Here is a 27,500-nt window from a genome sequence, read left to right as displayed (position 1 = left end):
GCTCTCACACAGGCAGACCAATTCTGATCTTTGTTCTACTAATTGGTCTTTTGACCAATCACATCAGATCTTTTCACATCAGATCATTTTCTTGAACTGATCTGATTGGTCAAAAGACCAATTAGTGAGAGAGAGAAAAAATCAGAATTGGGCTGCCTGTCTAACACAGTGTTAGTAGACAGGACAGAAATAAACCAGTCACACTCAGTGAATGAAGAGTTTATTCTGGAAGACAGGGTAGCCTGCACACTGGAAGACAGGGTAGCCTACACACTGGAAGACAGGGTAGCCTACACACTGGAAGACAGGGTAGCCTACACACTGGAAGACAGGGTAGCCTGCACACTGGAAGACAGGGTAGCCTACACACTGGAAGACAGGGTAGCCTACACACTGGAAGACAGGGTAGCCTACACACTGGAAGACAGGGTAGCCTACACACTGGAAGACAGGGTAGCCTGCACACTGGAAGACAGGGTAGCCTACACACTGGAAGACAGGGTAGCCTGCACACTGGAAGACAGGGTAGCCTACACACTGGAAGACAGGGTAGCCTACACACTGGAAGACAGGGTAGCCTACACACTGGAAGACAGGGTATCCTGCACACTGGAAGACAGGGTAGCCTACACACTGGAAGACAGAGTACTGTGTTATCTCTCTCTCTCTCTCTCTCTGTCTCTCTGTCTCTCTCTCTCTCTCTCTCTCTCTCTCTCTCTCTCTTTCTCTCTTTCTCTCTCTCTCGCTCTCTCTCTCTCTCTCTCTCTCCCGCTCTTTGCTTTGGCAAAGTGGGTGGGGTTATATCCTTCCTGTTTGGCCCTGTCCGGGGGTGTCCTCGGATGGGGCCACAGTGTCTCCTGACCCATCCTGTCTCAGCCTCCAGTATTTATGCTGCAGTAGTTTATGTGTCGGGGGGCTAGGGTCAGTTTGTTATATCTGGAGTACTTCTCCTGTCCTATTCGGTGTCCTGTGTGAATCTAAGTGTGCGTTCTCTAATTCTCTCCTTCTCTCTTTCTTTCTCTCTCTCGGAGGACCTGAGCCCTAGGACCATGCCCCAGGACTACCTGACATGATGACTCCTTGCTGTCCCCAGTCCACCTGGCCGTGCTGCTGCTCCAGTTTCAACTGTTCTGCCTTATTATTATTCGACCATGCTGGTCATTTATGAACATTTGAACATCTTGGCCATGTTCTGTTATTATCTCCACCCGGCACAGCCAGAAGAGGACTGGCCACCCCACATAGCCTGGTTCCTCTCTAGGTTTCTTCCTAGGTTTTGGCCTTTCTAGGGAGTTTTTCCTAGCCACCGTGCTTCTACACCTGCATTGCTTGCTGTTTGGGGTTTTAGGCTGGGTTTCTGTACAGCACTTTGAGATATCAGCTGATGTACGAAGGGCTATATAAAATAAATTTGATTTGATTTTGATTTGATTTATTGGCTTGGGAAACATGTTTGCATTGCCAAAGAAAGTGAAATAGATAATAAACAATCATTTAAAAAAAATAATAGTAAACATTACACTCACAAACGTTTCAAAAGAATAGAGACATTTCAAATGTCATATTATGTCTATATACAGTGTTGTAATGATGTATAAATAGTTCAAGAATCACTGTTTACGCACACAGACACCAAGGGAACACACACACACATTTAAACACACCGGTGTTTCCGTTAGCCGGTAATAAATTCGTCTTTTAGCAGTAAAAAATAAGTAAAAGGCCATATAAATTAAAATTGGCACCTGGCAGTTGTCCAGGAGAAGAAAAAACAACAACCTCTTCATTGATGTAAATACCAGTTGATGAAAAGACATTCGACTGGTCATGCTTATCAGTCTATGGGTTAATTTGCGTCATTTACTACAATTAAATTGGCAGCTGTGTATATTCGTTATGTTATCTTATTTATCACAGCTACAGATACCGAGTCTTTGAGAGGAAAATCTGTCAGACAGCGCATTTATAAACCCAATCATTGGGCAACAATTCTAAATGCAATCATGTGTTAAAAATATTTTTTTTGTTGTTGCCACGATTAAAAAAATAGCGATTCTTTTTATTTCTCAACTGGTAATTGAAGTGCGCTTCCCGTTTCCCATTAGAATGCAACAAAACGCTTAATCCGCGCGTCACAGAGCACTTTCCAATGCGCTGGAGGCAGTAGGCATTTTGACAACATATACAGTGCATTCAGAAAGAATTCAGAACCCTTGATTTTTTTCCATACAATTTTGTTACGTTACAGACTTATTCTGAAATGGATTCAATAGTTTTTCCCCCCTCATCAATCTATAAAAATGATTCTAGTTTTTTTTCAACATCAAACGATTAATGACAAAGCAAAAACAGGTTTTAGAATATTTTGCAAATGTATTACAAATAGAAAAAACTGACATTTCACATTTAAATAAGTTTTCAGACCCTTTACTCAGTACTTTGTTGAAGCACCATTGGCAGCGATAACAGTGTAGAGTCTTCTTGGGTATGACTCTACACATTCTGCATACCTGTATTTGGGGAGTTTCTCCCATTTCTTCTCTGCAGATCCTCTGAAGCTCTGTCAGGTTGGATGGGGAGCGTCGCTGAACAGCTATTTTCGGGTCTCTCCAGAGAAGTCTGATCGGGTTCAAGTCCGGGTCTGGATGGGCCACTCAAGGATGTTCAGAGACTTGTCCCGAAGACTCTCCTGTGTTGTCTTGGCTGTGTGTTTAGGGTTGTTGTCCTGTTGGAAGGTGAACCTTCGCCCCAGTCTGAGGTCCTGAGGAGCTCTGGAACAGGTTTTCATCAAGGATCTCTTTGTACTTTGCTCCGTTCATCTTTCCCTCGATCTTGACTAGTCATGACGTTGCCACCACTAAGCTTCACCATGGAGATGGTGGCAGGCTTCCTCCAGACGTGATGCTTGGCATTCAGGCCAAAGAGTTCCATCTTGGTTTCATCAGACCAGATAATCTTTTTTCTGAGAGTCCTTTAGGTGCCTTTTGGAAAACTCCAGGCGGGCTTTCATGTGCCTTTTACTGAGGAGTTACTTTTGTCTGGCCCCTCTACCATAAAGGCCTGATTGGTGGAGTGCTGCAGAGATGGTTGTCCTTCTGGAAGGTTCTCCCATCTCCACAAAGGAACTCTAGAGCTCTGTCAGAGTGACCATTGGGTTCTTGGTCACCTCCCTGACCAAGGCCCTTCTCCCCTGATTGCTCAGTTTGGCCAGGCGGCCAGCTCTAGGAAGAGATGGTGGTTCCAAACTTCTTCCATTTAAGAATGATGGAGGCCACTGTGCTCTGACTTTCAGGGAAGTACTGCATCGTTCGACAAGGGGTGTGTCGGCTGTGTGTCGGCTGTGTTGCTTTGCCCTGTGAGAATACTGTTGCTGTCTGACACCAACTCTGACTGGTGACTGTGTGTGTGTGTGTGTGTGTGTGTGTGTGTGTGTGTGTGTGTGTGTGTGTGTGTGTGTGTGTGTGTGTGTGTGTGTGTGTGTGTGTGTTTGAGGATTACTAACATGATCACCTAAAATGGACTGGGACCACACACACACACACACACGCACACACACACACACACACACACACACACACACACACACACACACTCAACATGTTGCATCATAACGGGGAAAACATCGTTTAAATGATTGCTATTATCCACCACACCAAGTAACAGGATAGTGTGTGTGGGTTAACGCCAGCTGCCTTTACCAGACCCAGATCCATTTCTATAGGCTGCTGCTGCCTCACCGGTTGAGGTTTCAAACGCACAGAGCAGACAGAGGAGTGCGTAATTCGCGTCTTCATTTTGGAGACACAGTGGCATTTGGCAACTGGGAATTGAGGATTCTACTGCTACACAGGAATTTCCGGTATCGTTTACGTACTATTTTTGTTGTTGTTTTTGTTGTAAAGGTGTTTGTATTGGACCGGAACCAGAGAGAGAGAGGGAGAGAGAGATGGGGGAACGGCGCGGGAAGCTCCTCTCTCCCCGCGTCTCCAAGGGAACACTGCAGCTCCGCGTGATCTTTCTGGACAACAGCGAGCGCGTGTTTGAGGTCGAGGTAAATCAAAAACAATTATATCAATTATATTATTGTTTACAAGTTTCGGTAGAAAGACAACAGTCCAAGTGCCTGTAGCCTGTGATTCGACTAGAAGATAATACCACTTCGCAATTGCTGAAGCAATTACCAGAAACATATGGCACATCACAAGTTGGTTGTTTTTTACCTATCTGTTTAGTCTACAAAACGTCGCACTCATAACCCATGGCAAGATGGAAAGATGTATAGTGTGATATGTGTGTATGTGTGTAGGCAGGGGGGATGGGTCGTTTGCTCGCGGTGTTGTCCTTGTAAAGTAGACTTTATTCCTCGTCCCATTATCTGCATGCATGCTTTCTCTGTCAGAGCGCGCGGGTGACCGGGGACTCACGGGCATTTACTGCAAGGATGGAGGGATGGAGAGTGAAACGGAAAAGAAAGGAGAAAGACCCCTTGCTGTGTGTGTTTTGACTAGGAGGTCAATATGGGGGGGGGGGCATAGAGAGAGACAGAGAGAGAGAGATAGAGAGAGACAGAGATAGAGAGAGACAGAGATAAAATAGAGAGAGAGAGAGAGAGAGAGAGAAGAGAGAGAAAGAGAGAGAGAGAGAGAGAGAGAGAGAGACAGAGAGAAAGAGAGCGAGAGAGAGAGAGAGAGAAAGAGAGAGAGAGAGAGAGAGAGAGACAGACAGACAGACAGAGAGAGAAAGAGAGAGAGAGAGAGAGACAGAGAGAGAGACAGAGAGAGAAAGAAAGAAAGAGGGAGAAAGAGAGAGAGAGAGAGAGAGAGAGAGAGAGAGACAGACAGACAGACAGACAGAGAGAGAGAGAGAGAGAGAGAGACAGAGAGAGATGTGAATAGCCTTGAGGATAGTGGTATGTTTGTGTGTTGAGAAGGAAAAGGGTGAGTAGTACCCTATTCTTCCAGTGAGTTTGAGTTGAGTAACCAGCCTCTCTGCCCCCAGGTTGAAATAACTATTAGCGGCCTGGACACAGAGAGAGAGACGGAAAGGGTGGATGGTGGATGGACGATATAAAGACGATATACATGCTAGTAACTAGAGATTAGAGTTTGTGTGTTCAGCACCATACCCACTACACTCCCCCTCTCCCTCTCTCTGGCCAGCTGACGGATCTAATCGGTAGTTTGATAGCCTAGTTGTTGAGAGTGTTGTAAGGGTGGACGTTAAACGTTGTTGATGACCGTTTACGGGACGGTTCTCTTCGCGCCTCGCTGTCCTGTAATGACACAATAATGAGCGGATGCAGGCGCGCCCCCGTCGTGTCAACAGGCCTAAAAACCAGGTTCGGTTGTGTCACAGTGCAAGAGAAGGAGTCACTCTCACGCCTCTCTCGTCTCCTCCGCTAGCGGCACCGGTAATTAACGACCGTGTGAGTCAGACCGAGCGGGAAGGACACAGCGCGTGACAGAACCGAGAACTCCCCTAAACAGTTGGGGAAAACGGATCCCAAAACAGAGACACTGTATTTTATCTACGTACATGGCGAGAGGGTAGCAGGTATCCTAGGTGTTAGAGCATTGGACTTAGTAACCGGAAGGTTGCTGGATCGATTCCCCGAGCTGTCAAGGTAAAAAAAAATCTGTCGTTCTGCCCCTGAACAAGGCAGTTAACCCACTGTTCCCTGGTAGGCTGTCATTGTAAATAAGAATTTGTTCTGAACTGACTTGCCCGGTTAAAATAAAGAGAACGATAATGATGAAGGAATCGAAAAATACATATATATTGTAAATTAGTTAAATATAGCCTAATAAATATATTTTAGTCCTATTTTTGAATTGTTACATTTCATATAAAGGTTGTGGTAAAAAAATAAATATAGTAGAATGCACTAAACGTGTTTATTATGTGACAAACCTGTTAATAATTTATTCTAGAAAACATTGACCATATGTCTCTCGTGGGAAATCCATGGTCAGTTCCCTCAATGGGTCCCTCATCAAGCCATGCTAGCCTATAACACTAGATTTAGATGTTGCCTTTCTTTAAGCAGGTAAATCATTGAGAAAACATTCTCCTGTACAATACTCACCTTACCAAGATAAATCAAGCAAGCAATACACCGAAAAGCAAAATCTCTTAAAACAACAAATAAGATATTCATGACTCTTATCTCAATCTTGATTTTTTTTTTTACCTTGTTGGTAACTGATGATTTCGGGTCTCTTCCTGTCTCTCCCCCACAGCAAAGGATCCTGGGATGTGACTTCTTCAACAAGGTGTGTGGCCACCTCAAGCTATTGGAGAAGGAATACTTTGGACTGGAGTTCAGACATCACACTGGTAGTTATGTAAGTTATATACATCACACTGGTAGTTATAGACATCACACTGGTAGTTATAGACATCACACTGGTAGTTATAGACATGACACTGGTAGTTATAGACATCACACTGGTAGTTATAGACATCACACTGGTAGTTATAGACATCACACTGGTAGTTATAGACATCACACTGGTAGTTATAGACATCACACTGGTAGTTATAGACATCACACTGGTAGTTATAGACATCACACTGGTAGTTATAGACATCACACTGGTAGTTATAGACATCACACTGGTAGTTATAGACATCACACAGACAGTTATAGACATCAGGTAGTTATAGACATCACACTGGTAGTTATAGACATCACCCTGGTAGTTATAGACATCACCCTGGTAGTTATAGACATCACACTGGTAGTTATAGACATCACACTGGTAGTTATAGACATCACACTGGTAGTTATAGACATCACACTGGTAGTTATAGACATCACACTGGTAGTTATAGACATCACACTGGTAGTTATAGACATCACACTGACAGTTATAGACATCACACTGGTAGTTATAGACATCACACTGGTAGTTATAGACATCACACTGGTAGTTATAGACATCACACTGGTAGTTATAGACATCACACTGGTAGTTATAGACATCACACTGACAGTTATAGACATCACACTGGTAGTTATAGACATCACACTGGTAGTTATAGACATCACACTGGTAGTTATAGACATCGCACTGGTAGTTATAGACATCACACTGGTAGTTATAGACATCACACTGGTAGTTATAGACATCACACTGGTAGTTATAGACATCACCCTGGTAGTTATAGACATCACACTGGTAGTTATAGACATCACACTGGTAGTTATAGACATCACACTGGTAGTTATAGACATCACACTGGTAGTTATAGACATCACACTGGTAGTTATAGACATCACACTGGTAGTTATAGACATCACACTGACAGTTATAGACATCACACTGGTAGTTATAGACATCACACTGGTAGTTATAGACATCACACTGGTAGTTATAGACATCACACTGACAGTTATAGACATCACACTGGTAGTTATAGACATCACACTGGTAGTTATAGACATCACACTGACAGTTATAGACATCACACTGGTAGTTATAGACATCACACTGGTAGTTATAGACATCACACTGGTAGTTATAGACATCACACTGGTAGTTATAGACATCACACTGGTAGTTATAGACATCACACTGACAGTTATAGACATCACACTGGTAGTTATAGACATCACACTGGTAGTTATAGACATCACACTGGTAGTTATAGACATCACACTGGTAGTTATAGACATCACACTGGTAGTTATAGACATCACACTGGTAGTTATAGACATCACACTGGTAGTTATAGACATCACACTGGTAGTTATAGACATCACACTGGTAGTTATAGACATCACACTGGTAGTTATAGACATCACCCTGGTAGTTATAGACATCACACTGGTAGTTATAGACATCACACTGGTAGTTATAGACATCACACTGGTAGTTATAGACATCACACTGGTAGTTATAGACATCACACTGGTAGTTATAGACATCACACTGGTAGTTATAGACATCACACTGACAGTTATAGACATCACACTGGTAGTTATAGACATCACACTGGTAGTTATAGACATCACACTGGTAGTTATAGACATCACACTGGTAGTTATAGACATCACACTGGTAGTTATAGACATCACACTGGTAGTTATAGACATCACACTGGTAGTTATAGACATCACACTGGTAGTTATAGACATGACACTGGTAGTTATAGACATCACACTGGTAGTTATAGACATCACACTGGTAGTTATAGACATCACACTGGTAGTTATAGACATCACACTGGTAGTTATAGACATCACACTGGTAGTTATAGACATCACACTGGTAGTTATAGACATCACACTGGTAGTTATAGACATCACACTGGTAGTTATAGACATCACACTGGTAGTTATAGACATCACACTGGTAGTTATAGACATCACCCTGGTAGTTATAGACATCACACTGGTAGTTATAGACATCACCCTGGTAGTTATAGACATCACACTGGTAGTTATAGACATCACACTGGTAGTTATAGACATCACACTGGTAGTTATAGACATCACACTGGTAGTTATAGACATCACACTGGTAGTTATAGACATCACACTGGTAGTTATAGACATCACACTGGTAGTTATAGACATCACACTGGTAGTTATAGACATCACACTGGTAGTTATAGACATCACACTGGTAGTTATAGACATCACCCTGGTAGTTATAGACATCACACTGGTAGTTATAGACATCACACTGGTAGTTATAGACATCACACTGGTAGTTATAGACATCACACTGGTAGTTATAGACATCATACTGGTAGTTATTGTCAAAGACTCCAGTCACCCAAGTCATAGACTTTTCCCTCTGCTACCGCACAGCAAGTGATACCGGAGCGCCAAGTCTTGGTCCAAGAGGCTCTTTAAAAGCCATAATTTATTTTCCTGTTATTTTACCAGGTAAGGACTGAGAACACATTCTCATTTACAGCAACGACCTGGGGAATAGTTACAGGGGAGAGGAGGGGGATGAATGAGCCAATTGTAAACTGTGGATTATTAGGTGACCGTGATGGTTTGAGGGCCAGATCGTGAATTTAGCCAGGACACTGGGGTTAACACCCCTACTCTTACGATAAGTGCCATGGGATCTTTTAATGACCACAGAGAGTCAGGACACCCGTTTAACGTCCCATCCGAAAGACGGAACCCTACACAGGGCAATGTCCCCAATCACTGCCCTGGGGGAATTGGGATATTTTTTAGACCAGAGGAAAGAGTGCCAAATGACCTCAACTAAACTGCACGTTGACTCGGTACCGGTACCCCCTGTATATAGCTTCCACATTGACTCTGTACTGGTACCCCCTGTAATAGCTTCCACATTGACTCTGTACCGGTACCACATTGACTCTGTACCGGTACCACCTGTATATAGCTTCCACACTGACTCTGTACTGGTACCCCCTGTATATAGCTTCCACATTGACTCTGTACTGGTACCACCTGCATATAGCTTCCACATTGACTCTGTACTGGTACCACCTGTATATAGCTTCCACATTGACTCTGTACCGGTACCACCTGTATATAGCTTCCACATTGACTCTGTACTGGTACCCCCTGTATATAGCTTCCACATTGACTCTGTACCGGTACCACCTGTATATAGCTTCCACATTGACTCTGTACTGGTACCCCCTGTATATAGCTTCCACATTGACTCTGTACTGGTACCCCCTGTATATAGCTTCCACATTGACTCTGTACCGGTACCCCCTGTATATAGCTTCCACATTGACTCTGTACCGTAATACCCTGTATATAGCCTCCACATTGACTCTGTACCGGTACCACCTGTATATAGCTTCCACATTGACTCTGTACTGGTACCCCCTGTATATAGCTTCCACATTGACTCTGTACTGGTACCACCTGCATATAGCTTCCACATTGACTCTGTACTGGTACCCCCTGTATATAGCTTCCACATTGACTCTGTACTGGTACCCCCTGTATATAGCTTCCACATTGACTCTGTACCGGTACCCCCTGTATATAGCTTCCACATTGACTCTGTACCGTAATACCCTGTATATAGCCTCCACATTGACTCTGTACTGGTACCCCCTGTATATAACCTCCACATTGACTCTGTGCCGTAATACCCTGTATATAGCTTCCACATTGACTCTGTACCGGTACCACATTGACTCTGTACCGGTACCACCTGTATATAGCTTCCACATTGACTCTGTACTGGTACCACCTGTATATAGCTTCCACATTGACTCTGTACTGGTACCACCTGTATATACCTTCCACATTGACTCTGTACTGGTACCACCTGTATATAGCTTCCACATTGACTCTGTACCGGTACCACCTGTATATAGCTTCCACATTGACTCTGTACTGGTACCCCCTGTATATAGCTTCCACATTGACTCTGTACCGTAATACCCTGTATATAGTCTCCACATTGACTCTGTACCGGTTCCCCCAGTATATAGCCTCCACATTGACTCTGTACCGGTACCCCCTGTATATAGCCTCCACATTGACTCTGTACCGGTACCCCCTGTATATAGCCTCCACATTGACTCTGTACCGTAATACCCTGTATATAGTCTCCACATTGACTCGGTACCGTTATACCCTGTATATAGCCTCCACATTGACTCTGTACTGGTACCCCCTGTATATAGACTCCACATTGACTGTGTACTGGTACCCCCTGTATATAACCTCCACATTGACTCTGTACCGTAATACCCTGTATATAGCTTCCACATTGACTCTGTACCAGTACCCCCTGTATATAGCCTCCACATTGACTCTGTACCGGTACCCCTGTATATAGCCTCCACATTGACTCTGTACCGGTACCCCCTGTATATAGCCTCCACATTGACTCTGTACCGTAATACCCTGTATATAGCCTCCACATTGACTCTGTACCGTAATACCCTGTATATAGCCTCCACATTGACTCTGTACTGGTACCCCCTGTATATAACCTCCACATTGACTCTGTGCCGTAATACCCTGTATATAGCTTCCACATTGACTCTGTACCAGTACCCCCTGTATATAGCCTCCTCATTGACTCTGTACCGGTACCCCCTGTATATAGCCTCCACATTGACTCTGTACCGGTACCCCCTGTATATAGCCTCCACATTGACTCTGTACCGTAACACCCTGTATATAGCCTCCACATTGACTCTGTACTGTAACACCCTGTATATAGCCTCCACATTGACTCTGTACCGTAATACCCTGTATATAGTCTCCACATTGACTCTGTACCGTAATACCCTGTATATAGCCTCCACATTGACTCTGTACTGGTACCCCCTGTATATAGCCTCCACATTGACTCTGTACCGTAATACCCTGTATATAGTCTCCACATTGACTCTGTACCGTAATACCCTGTATATAGCCTCGACATTGTTATTTTAATGTTTTACTTTTCATTTTACTTTTGACTTTAGTTTATTGAGTAAATATTTTCTTAACTCTATTCATTGAACTGTAATGTTGGTAAGTAAGCATTTCTTGGAAAGGTGTGACAAATCTAATTTTATTTGAAAAAAAAAAATGTATTTGATGTAAATGAAAGCTCTGACAGTTATGTTATACACATAACTGATAGCTCATAGCCTGGTTCCTCAAGAAGGTTTCTTCCTGGGTTCTGGCCTTACTAGGGAGTTTTTCATAGTCAACGTGCTTCTACACCTGCATTGCTTGCTGTTTGGGGGGTTTTAGGCTGGGTTTCTATACAGCACTTTGAGATATCTGCTGATGTAAGAATGGATTTATAAATACATTTGATTGATTGATTTTGGAGGTTCTGTAAGTTATAGACCTACTAGACAGGTAACCTACTAGACAGGTAACCTACTAGACAGGTCAGTATAACCTACTAGACAGGTAACCTACTAGACAGGGATAACCTACTAGACAGGGAGGTCAGTATAACCTACTAGACAGGTCAGTATAACCTACTAGACAGGTCAGTATAACCTACTAGACAGGTAACCTACTAGACAGGGATAACCTACTAGACAGGGAGGTCAGTATAACCTACTAGACAGGTCAGTATAACCTACTAGACAGGTCAGTATAACCTACTAGACAGGGAGGTCAGTATAACCTACTAGACAGGGAGGTCAGTATAACCTACTAGACAGGGAGGTCAGTATAACCTACTAGACAGGGAGGTCAGTATAACCTACTAGACAGGTCAGTATAACCTACTAGACAGGGAGTGCAGTATAACCTACTAGACAGGGAGGTCAGTATAACCTACTAGACAGAGAGGTCAGTATAACCTACTAGACAGGGAGGTCAGTATAACCTACTAGACAGGTCAGTATAACCTACTAGACAGGTCAGTATAGCCTACTAGACAGGGAGGTCAGTATAACCTACTAGACAGGTCAGTTTAACCTACTAGACAGGTCAGTATAACCTACTAGACAGGTCAGTATAACCTACTAGACAGGTCAGTATGACCTACTAGACAGGGAGGTCAGTATAACCTACTAGACAGGGAGGTCAGTATAACCTACTAGACAGGTCAATATAACCTACTAGACAGGGAGGTCAGTATAACATACTAGACAGGTCAGTATAACCTACTAGACAGGGAGGTCAGTATAACCTACTAGACAGGGAGGTCAGTATAACCTACTAGACAGGGAGGTCAGTATAACCTACCAGACAGGGAGGTCAGTATAACCTACTAGACAGGGAGGTCAGTATAACCTACTAGACAGAGAGGTCAGTATAACCTACTAGACAGGGAGGTCAGTATAACCTACTAGACAGGGAGGTCAGTATAACCTACTAGACAGGGAGGTCAGTATAACCTACTAGACAGGGAGGTCAGTATAACCTACTAGACAGGGAGGTCAGTATAACCTACTAGACAGGTCAGTATAACCTACTAGACAGGGAGGTTAGTATAACCTACTAGACAGGGAGGTCAGTATAACCTACTAGACAGGGAGGTCAGTATAACCTACTGACAGGGAGGTCAGTATAACCTACTAGACAGGGAGGTCAGTATAACCTACTAGACAGGTCAGTGTAACCTACTAGACAGGGAGGTCAGTATAACCTACTAGACAGGGAGGTCAGTATAACCTACTAGACAGGGAGGTCAGTATAACCTACTAGACAGGTCAGTGTAACCTACTAGACAGGGAGGTCAGTATAACCTACTAGACAGGGAGGTCAGTATAACCTACTAGACAGGGAGGTCAGTATAACCTACTAGACAGGGAGGTCAGTATAACCTACTAGACAGGGAGGTCAGTATAACCTACTAGACAGGTCAGTGTAACCTACTAGACAGGGAGGTCAGTGTAACCTACTAGAGAGGGAGGTCAGTATAACCAGTGTGTTGGTTTGGAGTTGTGTCGTAATGTTTGTTTCTCCTTCCAGGTGTGGCTGGAACAGTTGAAACCTCTAGCCAGTCAGATAAAGAGTAAGTCTGTGTTTTGTCGTGTGTGAGTGATTAGTAACTGAGTGATAACGGTGTCTTGTGAAAGTTTTCACCCCCCTTTGGCATTTTTCCTGTTTTGTTGGCTTACAACCTAGAATTAAAATGTATTTTTGGTGGGTTTGTGTCATTTGATTTACACGACAGGTCTGAAACAAACAACAAATAAGACAACGATACAGAAAACTATTCACCCCCACAAAGTCAATAATTTGTAGAGTCACCTTTTGCAGCAATTACAGCAGCCTAGTCTCTTGGGGTATGTCTCTATAAGCTTGACACATCTCGCTACTGGGATGTTTGCCCATTCTTCAAGGCAAAACTGCTGCAGCTCCTTCAAGTTGGATGGGTTCCGCTGGTGTACAGCAATCTTTAAGTCATACCACAGATTCTCAATTGGGATTGAGGTCTGGGCTTTGACTAGGCCCTTACAAGACATTTAAATGTTTCTCCTAAAACCAAGTGTTGTTTTAGCAGTGTGCCTCCCAGTGGCTAGATGTACCAAGATATTCTTTCCATGTTTTAATCATGGATGTAATGTTGCTCTGTGGGACGTTCAAAGTTTCAGATATTTTTTTATAACCCAACCCTGATCTCTACTTCTCCACAACTTTGTCCCTGACCTGTTTTGGAGAGCTGCTTGGTCGTCATGGTGCTGCTTGGTCGTCATGGTGCCGCTTGCTTAGTGGTGTTGCAGACTCTGGGGCCTTTCAGAACAGGTGTATATATACTGAGATCATGTGACTGATCATGTGACACTTAGATTGTACGCTGGTGGACTTTATTGTGTGACTTCTGATGGCGATTGGTTGCACCAGATCTTATTTAGGGGCTTCATAACAAAGGGGGTGAACACATATTACACACAACAATTTTCCTTTTTATATATATATATATATATAATTTAAAAAAATAATTTTTGGAAACAAGTCATTTTTTTCATTTCACTTTCACCAATTTGGAATATTGTGTGTCCATTACATGAAATCCAAATAAAAATCTATTTAAATAACAGGTTGTAATGCAACAAAATAGGAAAAAAACGCCAAGGGGGATGAATACTTTTGCAAGACACAGTATAGTTATTTTTCTTTCATTGTGGTTAACTTTATCCCCCCCCCCTTCTCTCTCCTTACCTCTCTCCCTCTCCGTCTCCATCTCTCAGACACCAGTGATCTGTTCTTCAGATTCATTGTCAAGTTCTTTCCTCCAGACCCAGGACAGCTGCAGAGAAGACTCACAAGGTGTGTGTTTGAGTGACGCGCCTTCCTCAGATACATTAGTCAGGGACAGTGTTTATATAAGTAGAGGATCCATCACTAGGGATGTCGTCAGGGACAGTGTTTATATTAGTAGAGGATCAATCACTGTGTATCTATCTATCTGACCCAGGTGTACAGTAGGTATATCTACTGTATGTCTTCTCTCTACCAGGTGTCTGTTTTCTCTGTAATGACAACAGTTCTGTGTGTGTAACCTCTCTCTCCTCTCCTCTCCTCTGTTCCAGGTATCTGTTTTCTCTCCAGATAAAGCAGGACCTCTCTACAGGCAGTCTTACCTGTAATGACAACAGCGCCGCCCTGCTGGTCTCCCATATACTGCAGTGTGAGTCAAACCCAATCCAATAAACACCTGGGTTGTGTTCACGAGAAAGGAAACAGAAGCCAATGGGGCGGAGACAGGCAGGGAACTTGTCGAATAAGATTATTTTGTTCTTCTGTCGTACAATATATACATTTTTTTTACGTTTTGCCAACACTAATATATATACAACCCTGCCATTCACTTTCTAGATTACATTTATTCCTGTCCTTGGATAATATCCGTAACTCACTCGTCGAAGTTAACCTACCTGAAATGACTTACTTACTTGCTGTGTGTGTGTGTGTTTGTGTTTGTACATTCGTTGTTTACCTTTGTGCGTGTGTGTGTATGTGTGCATGTGTTCGTCCATGCTTGAGGCGTGCACGTGTGCTTCCGTTCGTGCACATGTGTGTATTGTACAGCAGAGCTGGGAGACTACAAGGAGGAGTTGGACATCCACCATCTAGAGATGAGAAGATACGTCCCTAACCAGGAATACCTGGACCACAAGATTATGAAGTTCCACAGGAAACACAGGTTAGCACTTTAGCATTAGCATCTACTGTCACTGTCATATAGATCCTATGGTCCCTGTGGGAAGCACTTCCCTAGCATTAGCATCTACTGTCGCTGCCATCGAGATCCTATGGCCCCTGTCGAAAAACTTCCTTAGCATTAGCATCTACTATCACTGCTATAGAGATACTATGGTCCATATGGAAGCACTTCCTTAGCATTAGCATCTACTGTCACTGCCATCGAGATCCTATTGTCCCTGTGGAGGCACTTCCTCAGCATTAGCATCTACTGTCACTGTCATAGAGATCCTATGGTCCCTGTGGAAGCACTTCCTTAGCATTAGCATCTACTGTCACTGTCATAGAGATCCTATGGTCCCTGTGGAAGCACTTCCTTAGCATTAGCATCTACTGTCACTGCCATTGAGATGCTATGGTCCCTGTGGAGGCACTTCCTTAGCATTATTGCCTGATTGGTTGATTGTTCCAGGGGTCACTCTCCTGCGGACTCAGACGTCCATCTGTTGGAGGTTGCTAGGAAACTGGACATGTACGGTATCCGCCCCCACCCTGCCCACGATGGCGAGGGCATAAGACTCAACCTGGCCGTCACACACTCTGGGGTACTGGTGTTCCAGGTACACACACACACTCTGGGGTACTGGTTTTCCAGGTACACACACAAACACACACACACACACACACACACACACACTCTGGGGTACTGGTGTTCCAGGTACACACACACACACACACACTCTGGGGTACATGTGTTCCAGGTACACACACACACACACACACACACTCTGGGGTACTGGTGTTCCAGGTACACACACACACACACACACACTCTGGGGTACTGGTGTTCCAGGTACACACACACACACACTCTGGGGTACTTGTGTTCCAGGTACACACACACACACACACACACACACACACTCTGGGGTACTGGTGTTCCAAGTACACACACACACACACACACACACTCTGGGGTACTGGTGTTCTAGGTACACACACACACACTCTGGGGTACTGGTGTTCCAGGTACACACACACACACACATACACACACACTCTGGGGTACTGATGTTCCAGGTACACACACACACACACACTCTGGGGTACTGGTGTTCCAGGTACACACACACACACACACACACTCTGGGGTACTGGTGTTCCAGGTACACACACACACACACATTCTGGGGTACTGGTGTTCCAGGTACACACACACACACACACACACACACACACACACACACTCTGGGGTACTGGTGTTCCAGGTACACACACACACACACACACACACTCTGGGGTACTGGTGTTCCAGGTACACACACACACACACAAACACTCTGGGGTACTGGTGTTCCAGGTACACACACACACACACACACTCTGGGGTACTGGTGTTCCAGGTACACACACACACACACACACACTCTGGGGTACTGGTGTTCCAGGTACACACACACACTCTGGGGTACTGGTGTTCCAGGTACACACACACACACACTCTGGGGTACTGGTGTTCCAGGTACACACACACACACACACACACACACACACACACACACACACACACACACACACACACACTCTGGGGTACTGCTGTTCCAGGTACACACACACACACACACACACTCTGGGGTACTGGTGTTCCAGGTACACACACACACACACACACACCCACTCTGGGGTTCTGGTGTTCCAGGTACACACACACACACACACAAACACACACACGCACACACACACACACACACACACACACACACTCTGGGGTACTGGTGTTCCAGGTACACACACACACACACACACACACACTGGGGTACTGGTGTTCCAGGTACACACACACACACACACACTCTGGGGTACTGGTGTTCCAGGTACACACATACACACACACACACACACACACACACACACACACACACACACACACACACACACACACACACACACACACACAGCCTTGTATAACTAACCTTCTTGGGACACACAATTCACTCCCATTCAACCCTACTGTAAAACTAACCATGAACCTGAAAACCTAACCCTAACCCTAAAACGGACCCTAGCTCTTCACCCTAAACCTGAATCTAACCTTAACCATAAACCCCATGTAAATACTATTTGACTTTGTGGGGACTAACAAAAATTGTTGTTTGTTTACTATTATTGTAGTATGTCCACACGTCCAAACTCTGACCAATCTCCTGTCTCCTCTCGTCTCCAGGGCAACACTAAGATCAACACGTTCAGCTGGGCCAAGGTCCGTAAACTGAGCTTCAAGAGGAAACACTTCCTCATCAAACTACACGACCAAATAGGGGTGAGACGCCTAATAACCAATCATATTCACTTCCTCATCAAACTACATGACCAAATATGGGGTGAGACTCCTATTACCCAATCATATTCACTTCCTCATCAAACTACATGACCAAATAGGGGTGAGACTCCTAATACCCAATCATATTCACTTCCTCATCAAACTACATGACCAAATAGGGGTGAGACGCCTAATAACCAATCATATTCACTTCCTCATCAAACTACATGACCAAATAGGGGTGAGACGCCTAATACCCAATCATATTCACTTCCTCATCAAACTACATGACCAAATAAGGTCCGGGACTCCTATTACCATATTCACTTCCTCATCAAAGTACATGACCAAATAAGGGGTGAGACTCCTATTACCATATTCACTTCCTCATCAAACTACATGACCATATAAGGGGTGAGACTCCTAATACCCAATCATATTCACTTCCTCATCAAACTACACAACCAAATAGGGGTGAGACGCCTAATAACCAATCATATTCACTTCCTCATCAAACTACATGACCAAATAAGGTCCGGGACTCCTATTACCATATTCACTTCCTCATCAAAGTACATGACCAAATAAGGGGTGAGACTCCTATTACCATATTCACTTCCTCATCAAACTACATGACCAAATAAGGGGTGAGACTCCTATTACCCAATCATATTCACTTCCTCATCAAACTACATGACCATATAAGGTCCGGGACTCCTATTACCCAACCATATTCACTTCCTCATCAAACTACATGACCATATAAGGTCCGGGACTGCTATTACCCAACCATATTCACTTCCTCATCAAAGTACATGACCATATAAGGTCCGGGACTGCTATTACCCAAGTCTGTTCTATTCAACTTTGTAAGACTGTTTCATATAATATAATTCCTCTGCCCGCCGAAGTGTATTTACATATCTCACATTTTCAGGAATTAATAACAGTGTTTTTCAGGACATTTCAAGAGAAGATACATTTTAGTGTGTACAACTTCTTTAAAGTGTACAACTTCTTAACCCCCAAAAAAACATATATACCTGTATTTACCACGCGTGTGCCCACCAGCCGTCCCGTAAGGACACGGTAGAGTTTGCGATGGCGAGTCGAGACGTTTCTAAGTCCTTCTGGAAGACCTGCGTTGAGTACCATGCCTTCTTCAGACTGGCCAAAGAGCCCCAGTCACGCAGCAAGACTCTGCTGTCCAGCAAAGGATCCAGCTTCAGATACAGGTACAGACACACATACAGATACACTGGGTACAGACACACATACAGACACACTGGGTACAGACACATACTGGGTACAGATACACATACAGACAAACTAGGTACAGACACACATACAGACACACTGGGTACAGACACACTAGGTACAGACACACATACAGACACACTGGGTACAGACACACTGGGTACAGACCCACGGGGTACAGACACACACTGGGTACAGGCACACTGGGTACAGACACACTGGGTACAGACACACACTGGGTACAGACACACACTGGGTACAGACACACACTGGGTACAGGCACACTGGGTACAGACCCACGGGGTACAGACACACACTGGGTACAGGCACACTAGGTACAGACACACATACAGACACACACTGGGTACAGACACGCACTGGGTACAGACACACTGGGTACAGACACACTGGGTACAGACACACACTGGGTACAGACACACGGGGTACAGACACACACTGGGTACAGACACACACTGGGTACAGACACACACTGGGTACAGACACACACTGGGTACAGACACACACTGGGTACAGACACACACTGGGTACAGGCACACTGGGTACAGGCACACGGGGTACAGACACACACTGGGTACAGACACACACTGGGTACAGACACACACTGGGTACAGACACACACTGGGTACAGGCACACTGGGTACAGACACACACTGGGTACAGACACACACTGGGTACAGGCACACTGGGTACAGACACACACTGGGTACAGACACACACTGGGTACAGACACACTGGGTACAGACACACTAGGTACAGACACACATACAGACACACACTGGGTACAGGCACACGGGGTACAGACACACACTGGGTACAGACACACACTGGGTACAGACACACTGGGTACAGACACACATACAGACACACACTGGGTACAGGCACACTGGGTACAGACACACACTGGGTACAGACACACACTGGGTACAGACACACTGGGTACAGACACACTAGGTACAGACACACATACAGACACACACTGGGTACAGGCACACGGGGTACAGACACACACTGGGTACAGACACACACTGGGTACAGACACACACTGGGTACAGGCACACTGGGTACAGACACACTGGGTACAGACACACACTGGGTACAGGCACACACTGGGTACAGACACACACTGGGTACAGACACACCCTGGGTACAGACACACTGGGTACAGACACACCCTGGGTACAGACACACTGGGTACAGACACACCCTGGGTACAGACACACACTGGGTACAGACACACTGTGTGTTCAGGTGATTGATACTGAATGTGTTCTGTGTCAGTGGCAGGACCCAGAAACAGCTGATGGAGTATATGCCCACAGGGGAGAAAAAACACAGACCTTTAGAAAGGTGGGAAGACAGTGTGTGTGTGTGTGTGTGTGTGTGTGTGTGTGTGTGTGTGTGTGTGTGTGTGTGTGTGTGTGTGTGTGTGTGTGTGTGTGTGTGTGTGTGTGTGTGTGTGTGAGAGTGTGTGTGAGTGTGTGTGTGTGTGTGTGTGTGTGTGTGTGTGTGTGTGTGTGTGTGAGGGTGTGTGTGTGTGTGTGAGTGTGTGTGTGTGTGTGAGAGTGTGTGTGAGTGTGTGTGTGTGTGTGTGTGTGTGTGTGTGTGTGTGTGTGTGTGTGTGTGTGTGTGTGTGTGTGTGTGTGTGTGTGTGTGTGTGTGGGTGGGTGTTAAAACCCTGTCTCTTTCTCCATTAGGTCCTACTGTAAGTCAGAGTCCAGACAGTGTAGATCGTCTCCTGACCTCCTCACAGATGTCTCCAAACAGGTAAACTATCAATCTACTCTACCTAGTAACCACAGGGAGAAAAATCTATCTACTCTACCTAGCAACCACAGGGAGAAAAATCTACTCTACCTAGCAACCACAGGGAGAAAAATCTATGTACTCTACCTAGCAACCACAGGGAGAAAAATCTATCTACTCTACCTAGCAACCACAGGGAGAAAAATCTACTCTACCTAGCAACCACAGGGAGAAAAATCTATGTACTCTACCTAGCAACCACAGGGAGAAAAATCTATGTACTCTACCTAGCAACCACAGGGAGAAAAATCTATCTACTCTACCTAGCAAACACAGGGAGAAAAATCGACTCTACTCTACCTAGCAACCACAGGGAGAAAAATCGACTCTACCTAGCAACCACAGGGAGAAAAATCGACTCTACCTAGCAACCACAGGGAGAAAAATCTATGTACTCTACCTAGCAACCACAGGGAGAAAAATCTATCTACTCTACCTAGCAACCACAGGGAGAAAAATCTATGTACTCTACCTAGCAACCACAGGGAGAAAAATCTATCTACTCTACCTAGGAAACACAGGGAGAAAAATCGACTCTACTCTACCTAGCAACCACAGGGAGAAAAATCATCTCTACCTAGCAACCACAGGGAGAAAAATCGACTCTACCTAGCAACCACAGGGAGAAAAATCGACTCTACCTAGCAACCACAGGGAGAAAAATCGACTCTACCTAGCAACCACAGGGAGAAAAATCGACTCTACCTAGCAACCACAGGGAGAAAAATCGACTCTACCTAGGAACCACAGGGAGAAAAATTGACTCTACCTAGGAACCACAAGGAGAAAAATCGACTCTACCTAGCAACCACAGGGAGAAAAATTGACTCTACCTAGCAACCACAGGGAGAAAAATCGACTCTACCTAGGAACCACAGGGAGAAAAATCAATTTACTGAAAAATCTAGAATAATAGTAATGATGATAATAATGTGAATAATAGTAATGATGATAATAATGTGAATAATAGTTTGCCATATTATGTGTCTCGAGGTGATATGGAGGGGGATTTTCAAATCAAACTTTATTAGCTACATGTACCTTACAAGCCCTTAAACCAACAATGCAGTTAAGAAAAATACCAACAAAAAAATAAAAATAACTAAAAAAATAACTAACTGAATAAAAATAATTAAAGATCTGCAGTAAAATAACAATAGCGAGGCCATATATACAGTGGGGCAAACAAGTATTTAGTCAGCCACCAATTGTGCAAGTTCTCCCACTTAAAAAGATGAGAGAGGCCTGTAATTTTCATCATAGGTACACTTCAACTATGATAGACAAAATGAGGGAAAAAAATCCAGAAAATCACATTGTAGGATTTTTAATGAAATTATTTGCAAAAGATGGTGGAAAATAAGTAACGTTGTCCAGGCACCACCTGGCCAGGTCTCTGAAAGGCTGACTTGTCGCTGTCGGTGATCAGGCCTACCAATGTTGTGTCATCTGCAAACTTAATGATGGTGTTGGGAGTCGTGCAGTCATGAGTGAACAGGGAGGGGGGACTGGAAGGGGAAGTCGTCACCATCGGTAACAAAGATATTTCAAGGGAAATATTACAAAAGATGAGTTGTATTATAGGTGGAGTCGGTCTTCCCTTATCTCCAGTCCGCATTTGTTTTTCATATAATAATTGAGTGTGAACATACCATGGACAAAGACTGACATGTGTCGTTGAATGTCGATCCTGACCCCCCCCCTGAGTCTGTCTCCTGACCCCCCCCTGAGTCTGTCTCCTGACCCCCCCTTGAGTCTGTCTCCTGACCTTATTCGGTTAACAGTTAACAAGGTTAAGGTTAATTGCCTTGTTCAGGGGCAGAACAACTTGTCAGCTCGGGGATTCGATCCGGCAACCTTTCGGTCACAAGTCCAACGCTCTAACTACTAGGCTACCTGCCGCTCCTGTTTTCCATTTTTCATATACTTTTACTTGATATATATTTATAGTGGGGGATGAATCAATCAAATTAATCTGAATATGGGGGGGGGGGGGCATGTCCCAATTTCACCTATGAGGAAAACACAGAGCAACCTAACCTCTTTGGTTCAAGACCTGCTTCATGTAAAATATTTAGTGCTTGGAAAATAAATACATGGGATTCTGGATGACAAACTGAAACAGTTTGTTTCCAACGAGGGTATCTAGGCAACCCTACCAATGACAAATTCAACAATCTACATGAACATGTTTATCCACCTCTTGCTGTCTTTTGTGTGTGTGTGTGTGTGTGTGTGTGTGTGTGTGTGTGCGCGCGCATCTCCAGCTCTACGAGCAGTCCCACTCATTCCCGCGCCCCGGAAGCCACAGCGAAGAGGAAGTGGAAAGACAACAACAGGAAGTGGGAGGAGCTAACCCTAAACGTAGCCAATCAGCTGTCGAAGTGGTCTTCTCCACGGAACTGCAGCGGTCCCGCCTCCCACAAGCTTTCCACCAATCAACGGCCTCTCCTAAGCAAAGGTCCGCCTCTACATCGGTAGACATCGAGGAGAGGAGGGCAGGGGGGCAACGGCAGGGAGGGGCGGGGCATCACCACGGTAACAGCAGGGCCAGACTTCGGCCCAAACCCCAGCCTGCCTCCGACGCGCAGCAATTGGTCCTCCTATATCCCAATAACCCTGCCTACCAGTTCCATCCAGTCCTTCCAACGTTCCCATTGGCCAGCTATCCGCACGGACATGCCTACTTTTTGGACGGTGCCGTAACCTCATTGGAGCGTCTCCCGCAGATGCAACGCTTAGACCACACCCTGTTGGAGGGGCTGACACACCCTTCTCTCTACACACGCTCTGATTCGTCTTCCCTGTCGCCACTCAGGCGGAATCTCCGTCCATCCGGGCTGGGATTGACCAGGGTCTACCACGGTGGGTTCTTGAGCGGAAACGCAGCCAGGAGTTTCGACGTCGGGAGAATAGAGGCGGGACATTACAGCGACGACTCCAACTTCCTGCCTGGACTTCCTCGTCGTGCCACCAGCCAACCGGACGTTAAGCTCCCCAGAGTAGTCCCCGCCTCCAACCCCGCCTCTGAGTTCCGTCCCTTAGGTTACTACCCCCACCTATCACGTCACCAGACTCCACAAAGACCCTCCTACCTGCCTCTAAACTCCTCCCCCTTGCCAGACCGGCCCACCTCGCTGTGTGTTCTAGGGGGGGCTGGTGGAAGCTACAGTGATTCAGACCCAGAGGTAATCTACCCATACTACTGCCCAGTACCCCCGTTGGGTAAAGTGGTACGGTCCAATGCTCTGGCTAGGATGAGATTTTCCTCTGGGAGTTTACAACTGGAGGAGGAAGAGGGGGAAGAGGAGAGGTATAGCAGTGGGGGAGAGGGTACGCCTCGAATTACGAAACTGAGACTGTAGAATAGTGGTGTGTGGGAGTATAGATCAACAGGTGTTGTGTGACGTGTGTGTGTTATGTGTGTGTGTGTGGTCAGGGTGACATTTGGTGTATTCAGGATGTTTTGTACATTGAAGAGTTACTCCCCCCCCTAGAGATACCCCCCCTAGAGATACCCCCCCCCGAGATACCCCCCCTAGAGATACTTCCCCCCCTAGAGATACCCCCCCTAGAGATCCCCCCCCCGAGATACCCCCCCCCAGAGATACCCCCCCCCCGAGATACCCCCCCCTAAAGATACCCCCCCCTAGAGATCCCCCCCCCCCCCAGAGATACCCCCCCTAGAGATACCCCTCCCCCCTAGAGATACCCCCCCCTAGAGATACCCCTCCCCCCTAGAGATACCCCCCCTAGAGATCCCCCCCCCAGAGATACCCCCCCTAGAGATACCCCCCCTAGAGATCCCCCCCAGAGATACCCCCCCTAGAGATACCCCCCCCCCCCCCAGAGATACCCCCCCTAGAGATACCCCTCCCCCCTAGAGATACCCCTCCCCCCTAGAGATACCCCCCCTAGAGATACCCCCCCCCCCCCCAGAGATACCCCCCCCCTAGAGATACCCCCCCCCCCTAGAGATCCCCCCCCCCTAGAGATCCCCCCCCCCCCCTAGAGATACCCCCCCCCCCCAGAGATCCCCCCCCCCCTAGAGATCCCCCCCCCCCCCTAGAGATACCCCCCCCCCCCCTAGAGATACCCCCCCCCAAAAATATGTTTACAGTGTTGCAGTGAACGTTCAGTTAACAGACGTGTCCGTTTTGTACAACTGTACAGGAAGTAGTGTATCCCGTTTCTATTGAAGGTTTTTGGTCTGAATTCATCTGTCAATAAAGTGTGTCATGTGTATGATGAGCAATGTGTCTTTACTTGAGATACGGAAACAAACATGATCTGTACACCATAAAGCATTTTATACTGAACAAAAAATCAATTGTAACATGCAACAATTTCTAAATATTTCACTGAATGGAATTGACCCCAACCCTGATATGGACCTGATCCTAGATCAGAACCCCAACCCTGATATGGACCTGATCCTAGATCAGAACCCCAACCCTGATATGGACCTGATCCTAGATCAGAACCCCAACCCTGATATGGACCTGATCCTAGATCAGAACCCCAACCCTGATATGGACCTGATCCTAGATCAGAACTTCTAACTTCTACTGAGTCACTTTTTGAGAAACGGGCCCAGGATATAAAATCAATTCCCATTTTACTAAACCGATTCAGAGGCGTTGACAATCAAACCAGCACATTGCCGAAACACAGAGGCCAAAAGGAAAAATAAATGAAGGCCAAAATTTAACATTTATTCCCCCTAAAAGAAAACCTAAAAATAATTTACATTTTTTTTTAAAATCGCACACAAATTAACTTTCAAACTTGTACAAAAGACTGTTAAACAAATCTTCCCCTCAGCATTTCTCCCAACACTCTATACTGGTACCAATACACACACACACACACACACACACACACACACACACACAATGTTGATCAAACTATAGTTACAACATTAATATTTCAACATCTATTGAAATATAAAAATGGACCACGCAACATTTTCAAACTTCCCCAGACATGTATGAACTACTAATCCCATGTAAAACCAAGAACATGTCATGTTTCAAATCTATCCCAACACACAGGTACATATTCAAAAAGTACATCCCTGAGTTATTTATTTTAGAATGGGAGAAGGAAATGTGAAAAAGGGTTCTAGATGGCTACGGGACTGGAAGGTCGGTGGGATGACATTTAACTGAATTCTAGAATAGAACACTGGGGATGAATGGCTACGGAACTGGAATGTCGGTGGGATGACATTCTAACTGAATTCTAGAATAGAACACTGGGGATGAATGGCTACGGAACTGGAATGTCGGTGGGATGACATTCTAACTGAATTCTAGAATAGAACACTGGGGATGAATGGCTACGGAACTGGAATGTCGGTGGGATGACATTCTAACTGAATTCTAGAATAGAACACTGGGGATGAATGGCTACGGAACTGGAATGTCGGTGGGATGACATTCTAACTGAATTCTAGAATAGAACACTGGGGATGAATGGCAGCCAGAACCCTACCCTCCTGAACACAGTTCTGCCAATCATTAAACAGTGTTGTACACTCTGCTGCCCTCTCTGTTGCTATGGATCTGATTAGGATCTATCCTGACCCGTCTCCTTGGCCCTAAACTCTTTTAATGTTGTCCAATCTGTATGGTGGAATCAATACAGTGGAAGCTCCACCACTATACTGTTTATACCTATCCAGACCCTACAGATACACTACTATACTGTTTATACCTATCCAGACCCTACAGATCCACCACTATACTGTTTATACCTATCCAGACCCTACAGATACACTACTATACTGTTTATACCTATCCAGACCCTACAGATACACTACTATACTGTTTATACCTATCCAGACCCCACACATACACTACTGTACTGTTTATACCTATCCAGACCCTACAGATCCACTACTATACTGTTTATACCTATCCAGACCCTACAGATACACTACTATACTGTTTATACCTATCCAGACCCTACAGATCCACTACTATACTGTTTATACCTATCCAGACCCTACAGATCCACTACTATACTGTTTATACCTATCCAGACCCTACAGATCCACTACTATACTGTTTATACCTATCCAGACCCTACAGATCCACTACTATACTGTTTATACCTATCCAGACCCTACAGATCCACTACTATACTGCTTATACCTATCCAGACCCTACAGATACACTACTATACGGTTTATACCTATCCAGACCCTACAGATACACTACTATACTGTTTATACCTATCCAGACCCTACAGATACACTACTATACTGTTTATACCTATCCAGACCCTACAGATCCACTACTATACTGTTTATACCTATCCAGACCCTACAGATACTCTACTATACTGTTTATACCTATCCAGACCCTACAGATCCACTACTATACTGTTTATACCTATCCAGACCCTACAGACATGAAAACATTGAGGGGGTTAGGACCAAGGGGTAGGCAGATAGTGATCTGTAACCAGCTGAGCGTTAATGAGGAATAAGCTCTGTGAATGAGCAAGGCAACAGACGAGCTA

General features: G+C 45.0%; 2 protein-coding genes across 2 annotated transcripts in view; one reads left to right on the top strand and one right to left on the bottom strand.

The window, feature by feature from the left end:
• Positions 1-3,774: 3,774 nt before the first annotated feature.
• LOC110532892 (FERM domain-containing protein 7) lies at positions 3,775-24,458 on the top strand. The gene is made up of 12 exons (XM_036987150.2): positions 3,775-4,051; positions 6,240-6,344; positions 13,394-13,436; positions 14,617-14,695; positions 14,959-15,056; positions 15,458-15,572; positions 16,044-16,191; positions 17,796-17,891; positions 18,963-19,126; positions 20,448-20,516; positions 20,864-20,933; positions 23,240-24,458. Exons 1-12 carry the CDS (start codon positions 3,947-3,949, stop codon positions 24,335-24,337), a joined length of 2,190 nt encoding a protein of 729 aa, XP_036843045.2. The 5' UTR covers positions 3,775-3,946; the 3' UTR covers positions 24,338-24,458.
• Positions 24,459-25,263: 805 nt separating this feature from the next.
• LOC149980738 (serine/threonine-protein kinase 26-like) overlaps positions 25,264-27,500 on the bottom strand; it is a 3,704-nt gene continuing 1,467 nt past the window's right edge. Inside the window, exon 4 of the mRNA XM_090183391.1 lies at positions 25,264-27,500. This exon is cut by the window's right edge and continues 246 nt beyond it. The gene's annotated coding sequence lies outside the window, so the exon portion shown is untranslated.

The sequence above is a fragment of the Oncorhynchus mykiss genome, chromosome 9 (genome assembly GCF_057628025.1).
Source record: "Oncorhynchus mykiss isolate SJ-2025 chromosome 9, ASM5762802v1, whole genome shotgun sequence".
Lineage (NCBI taxonomy): Eukaryota > Metazoa > Chordata > Actinopteri > Salmoniformes > Salmonidae > Oncorhynchus > Oncorhynchus mykiss.
The sequence above is the reverse complement of the archived record's forward strand: the minus strand, read 5'-3'. Positions and strand labels throughout refer to the sequence as shown.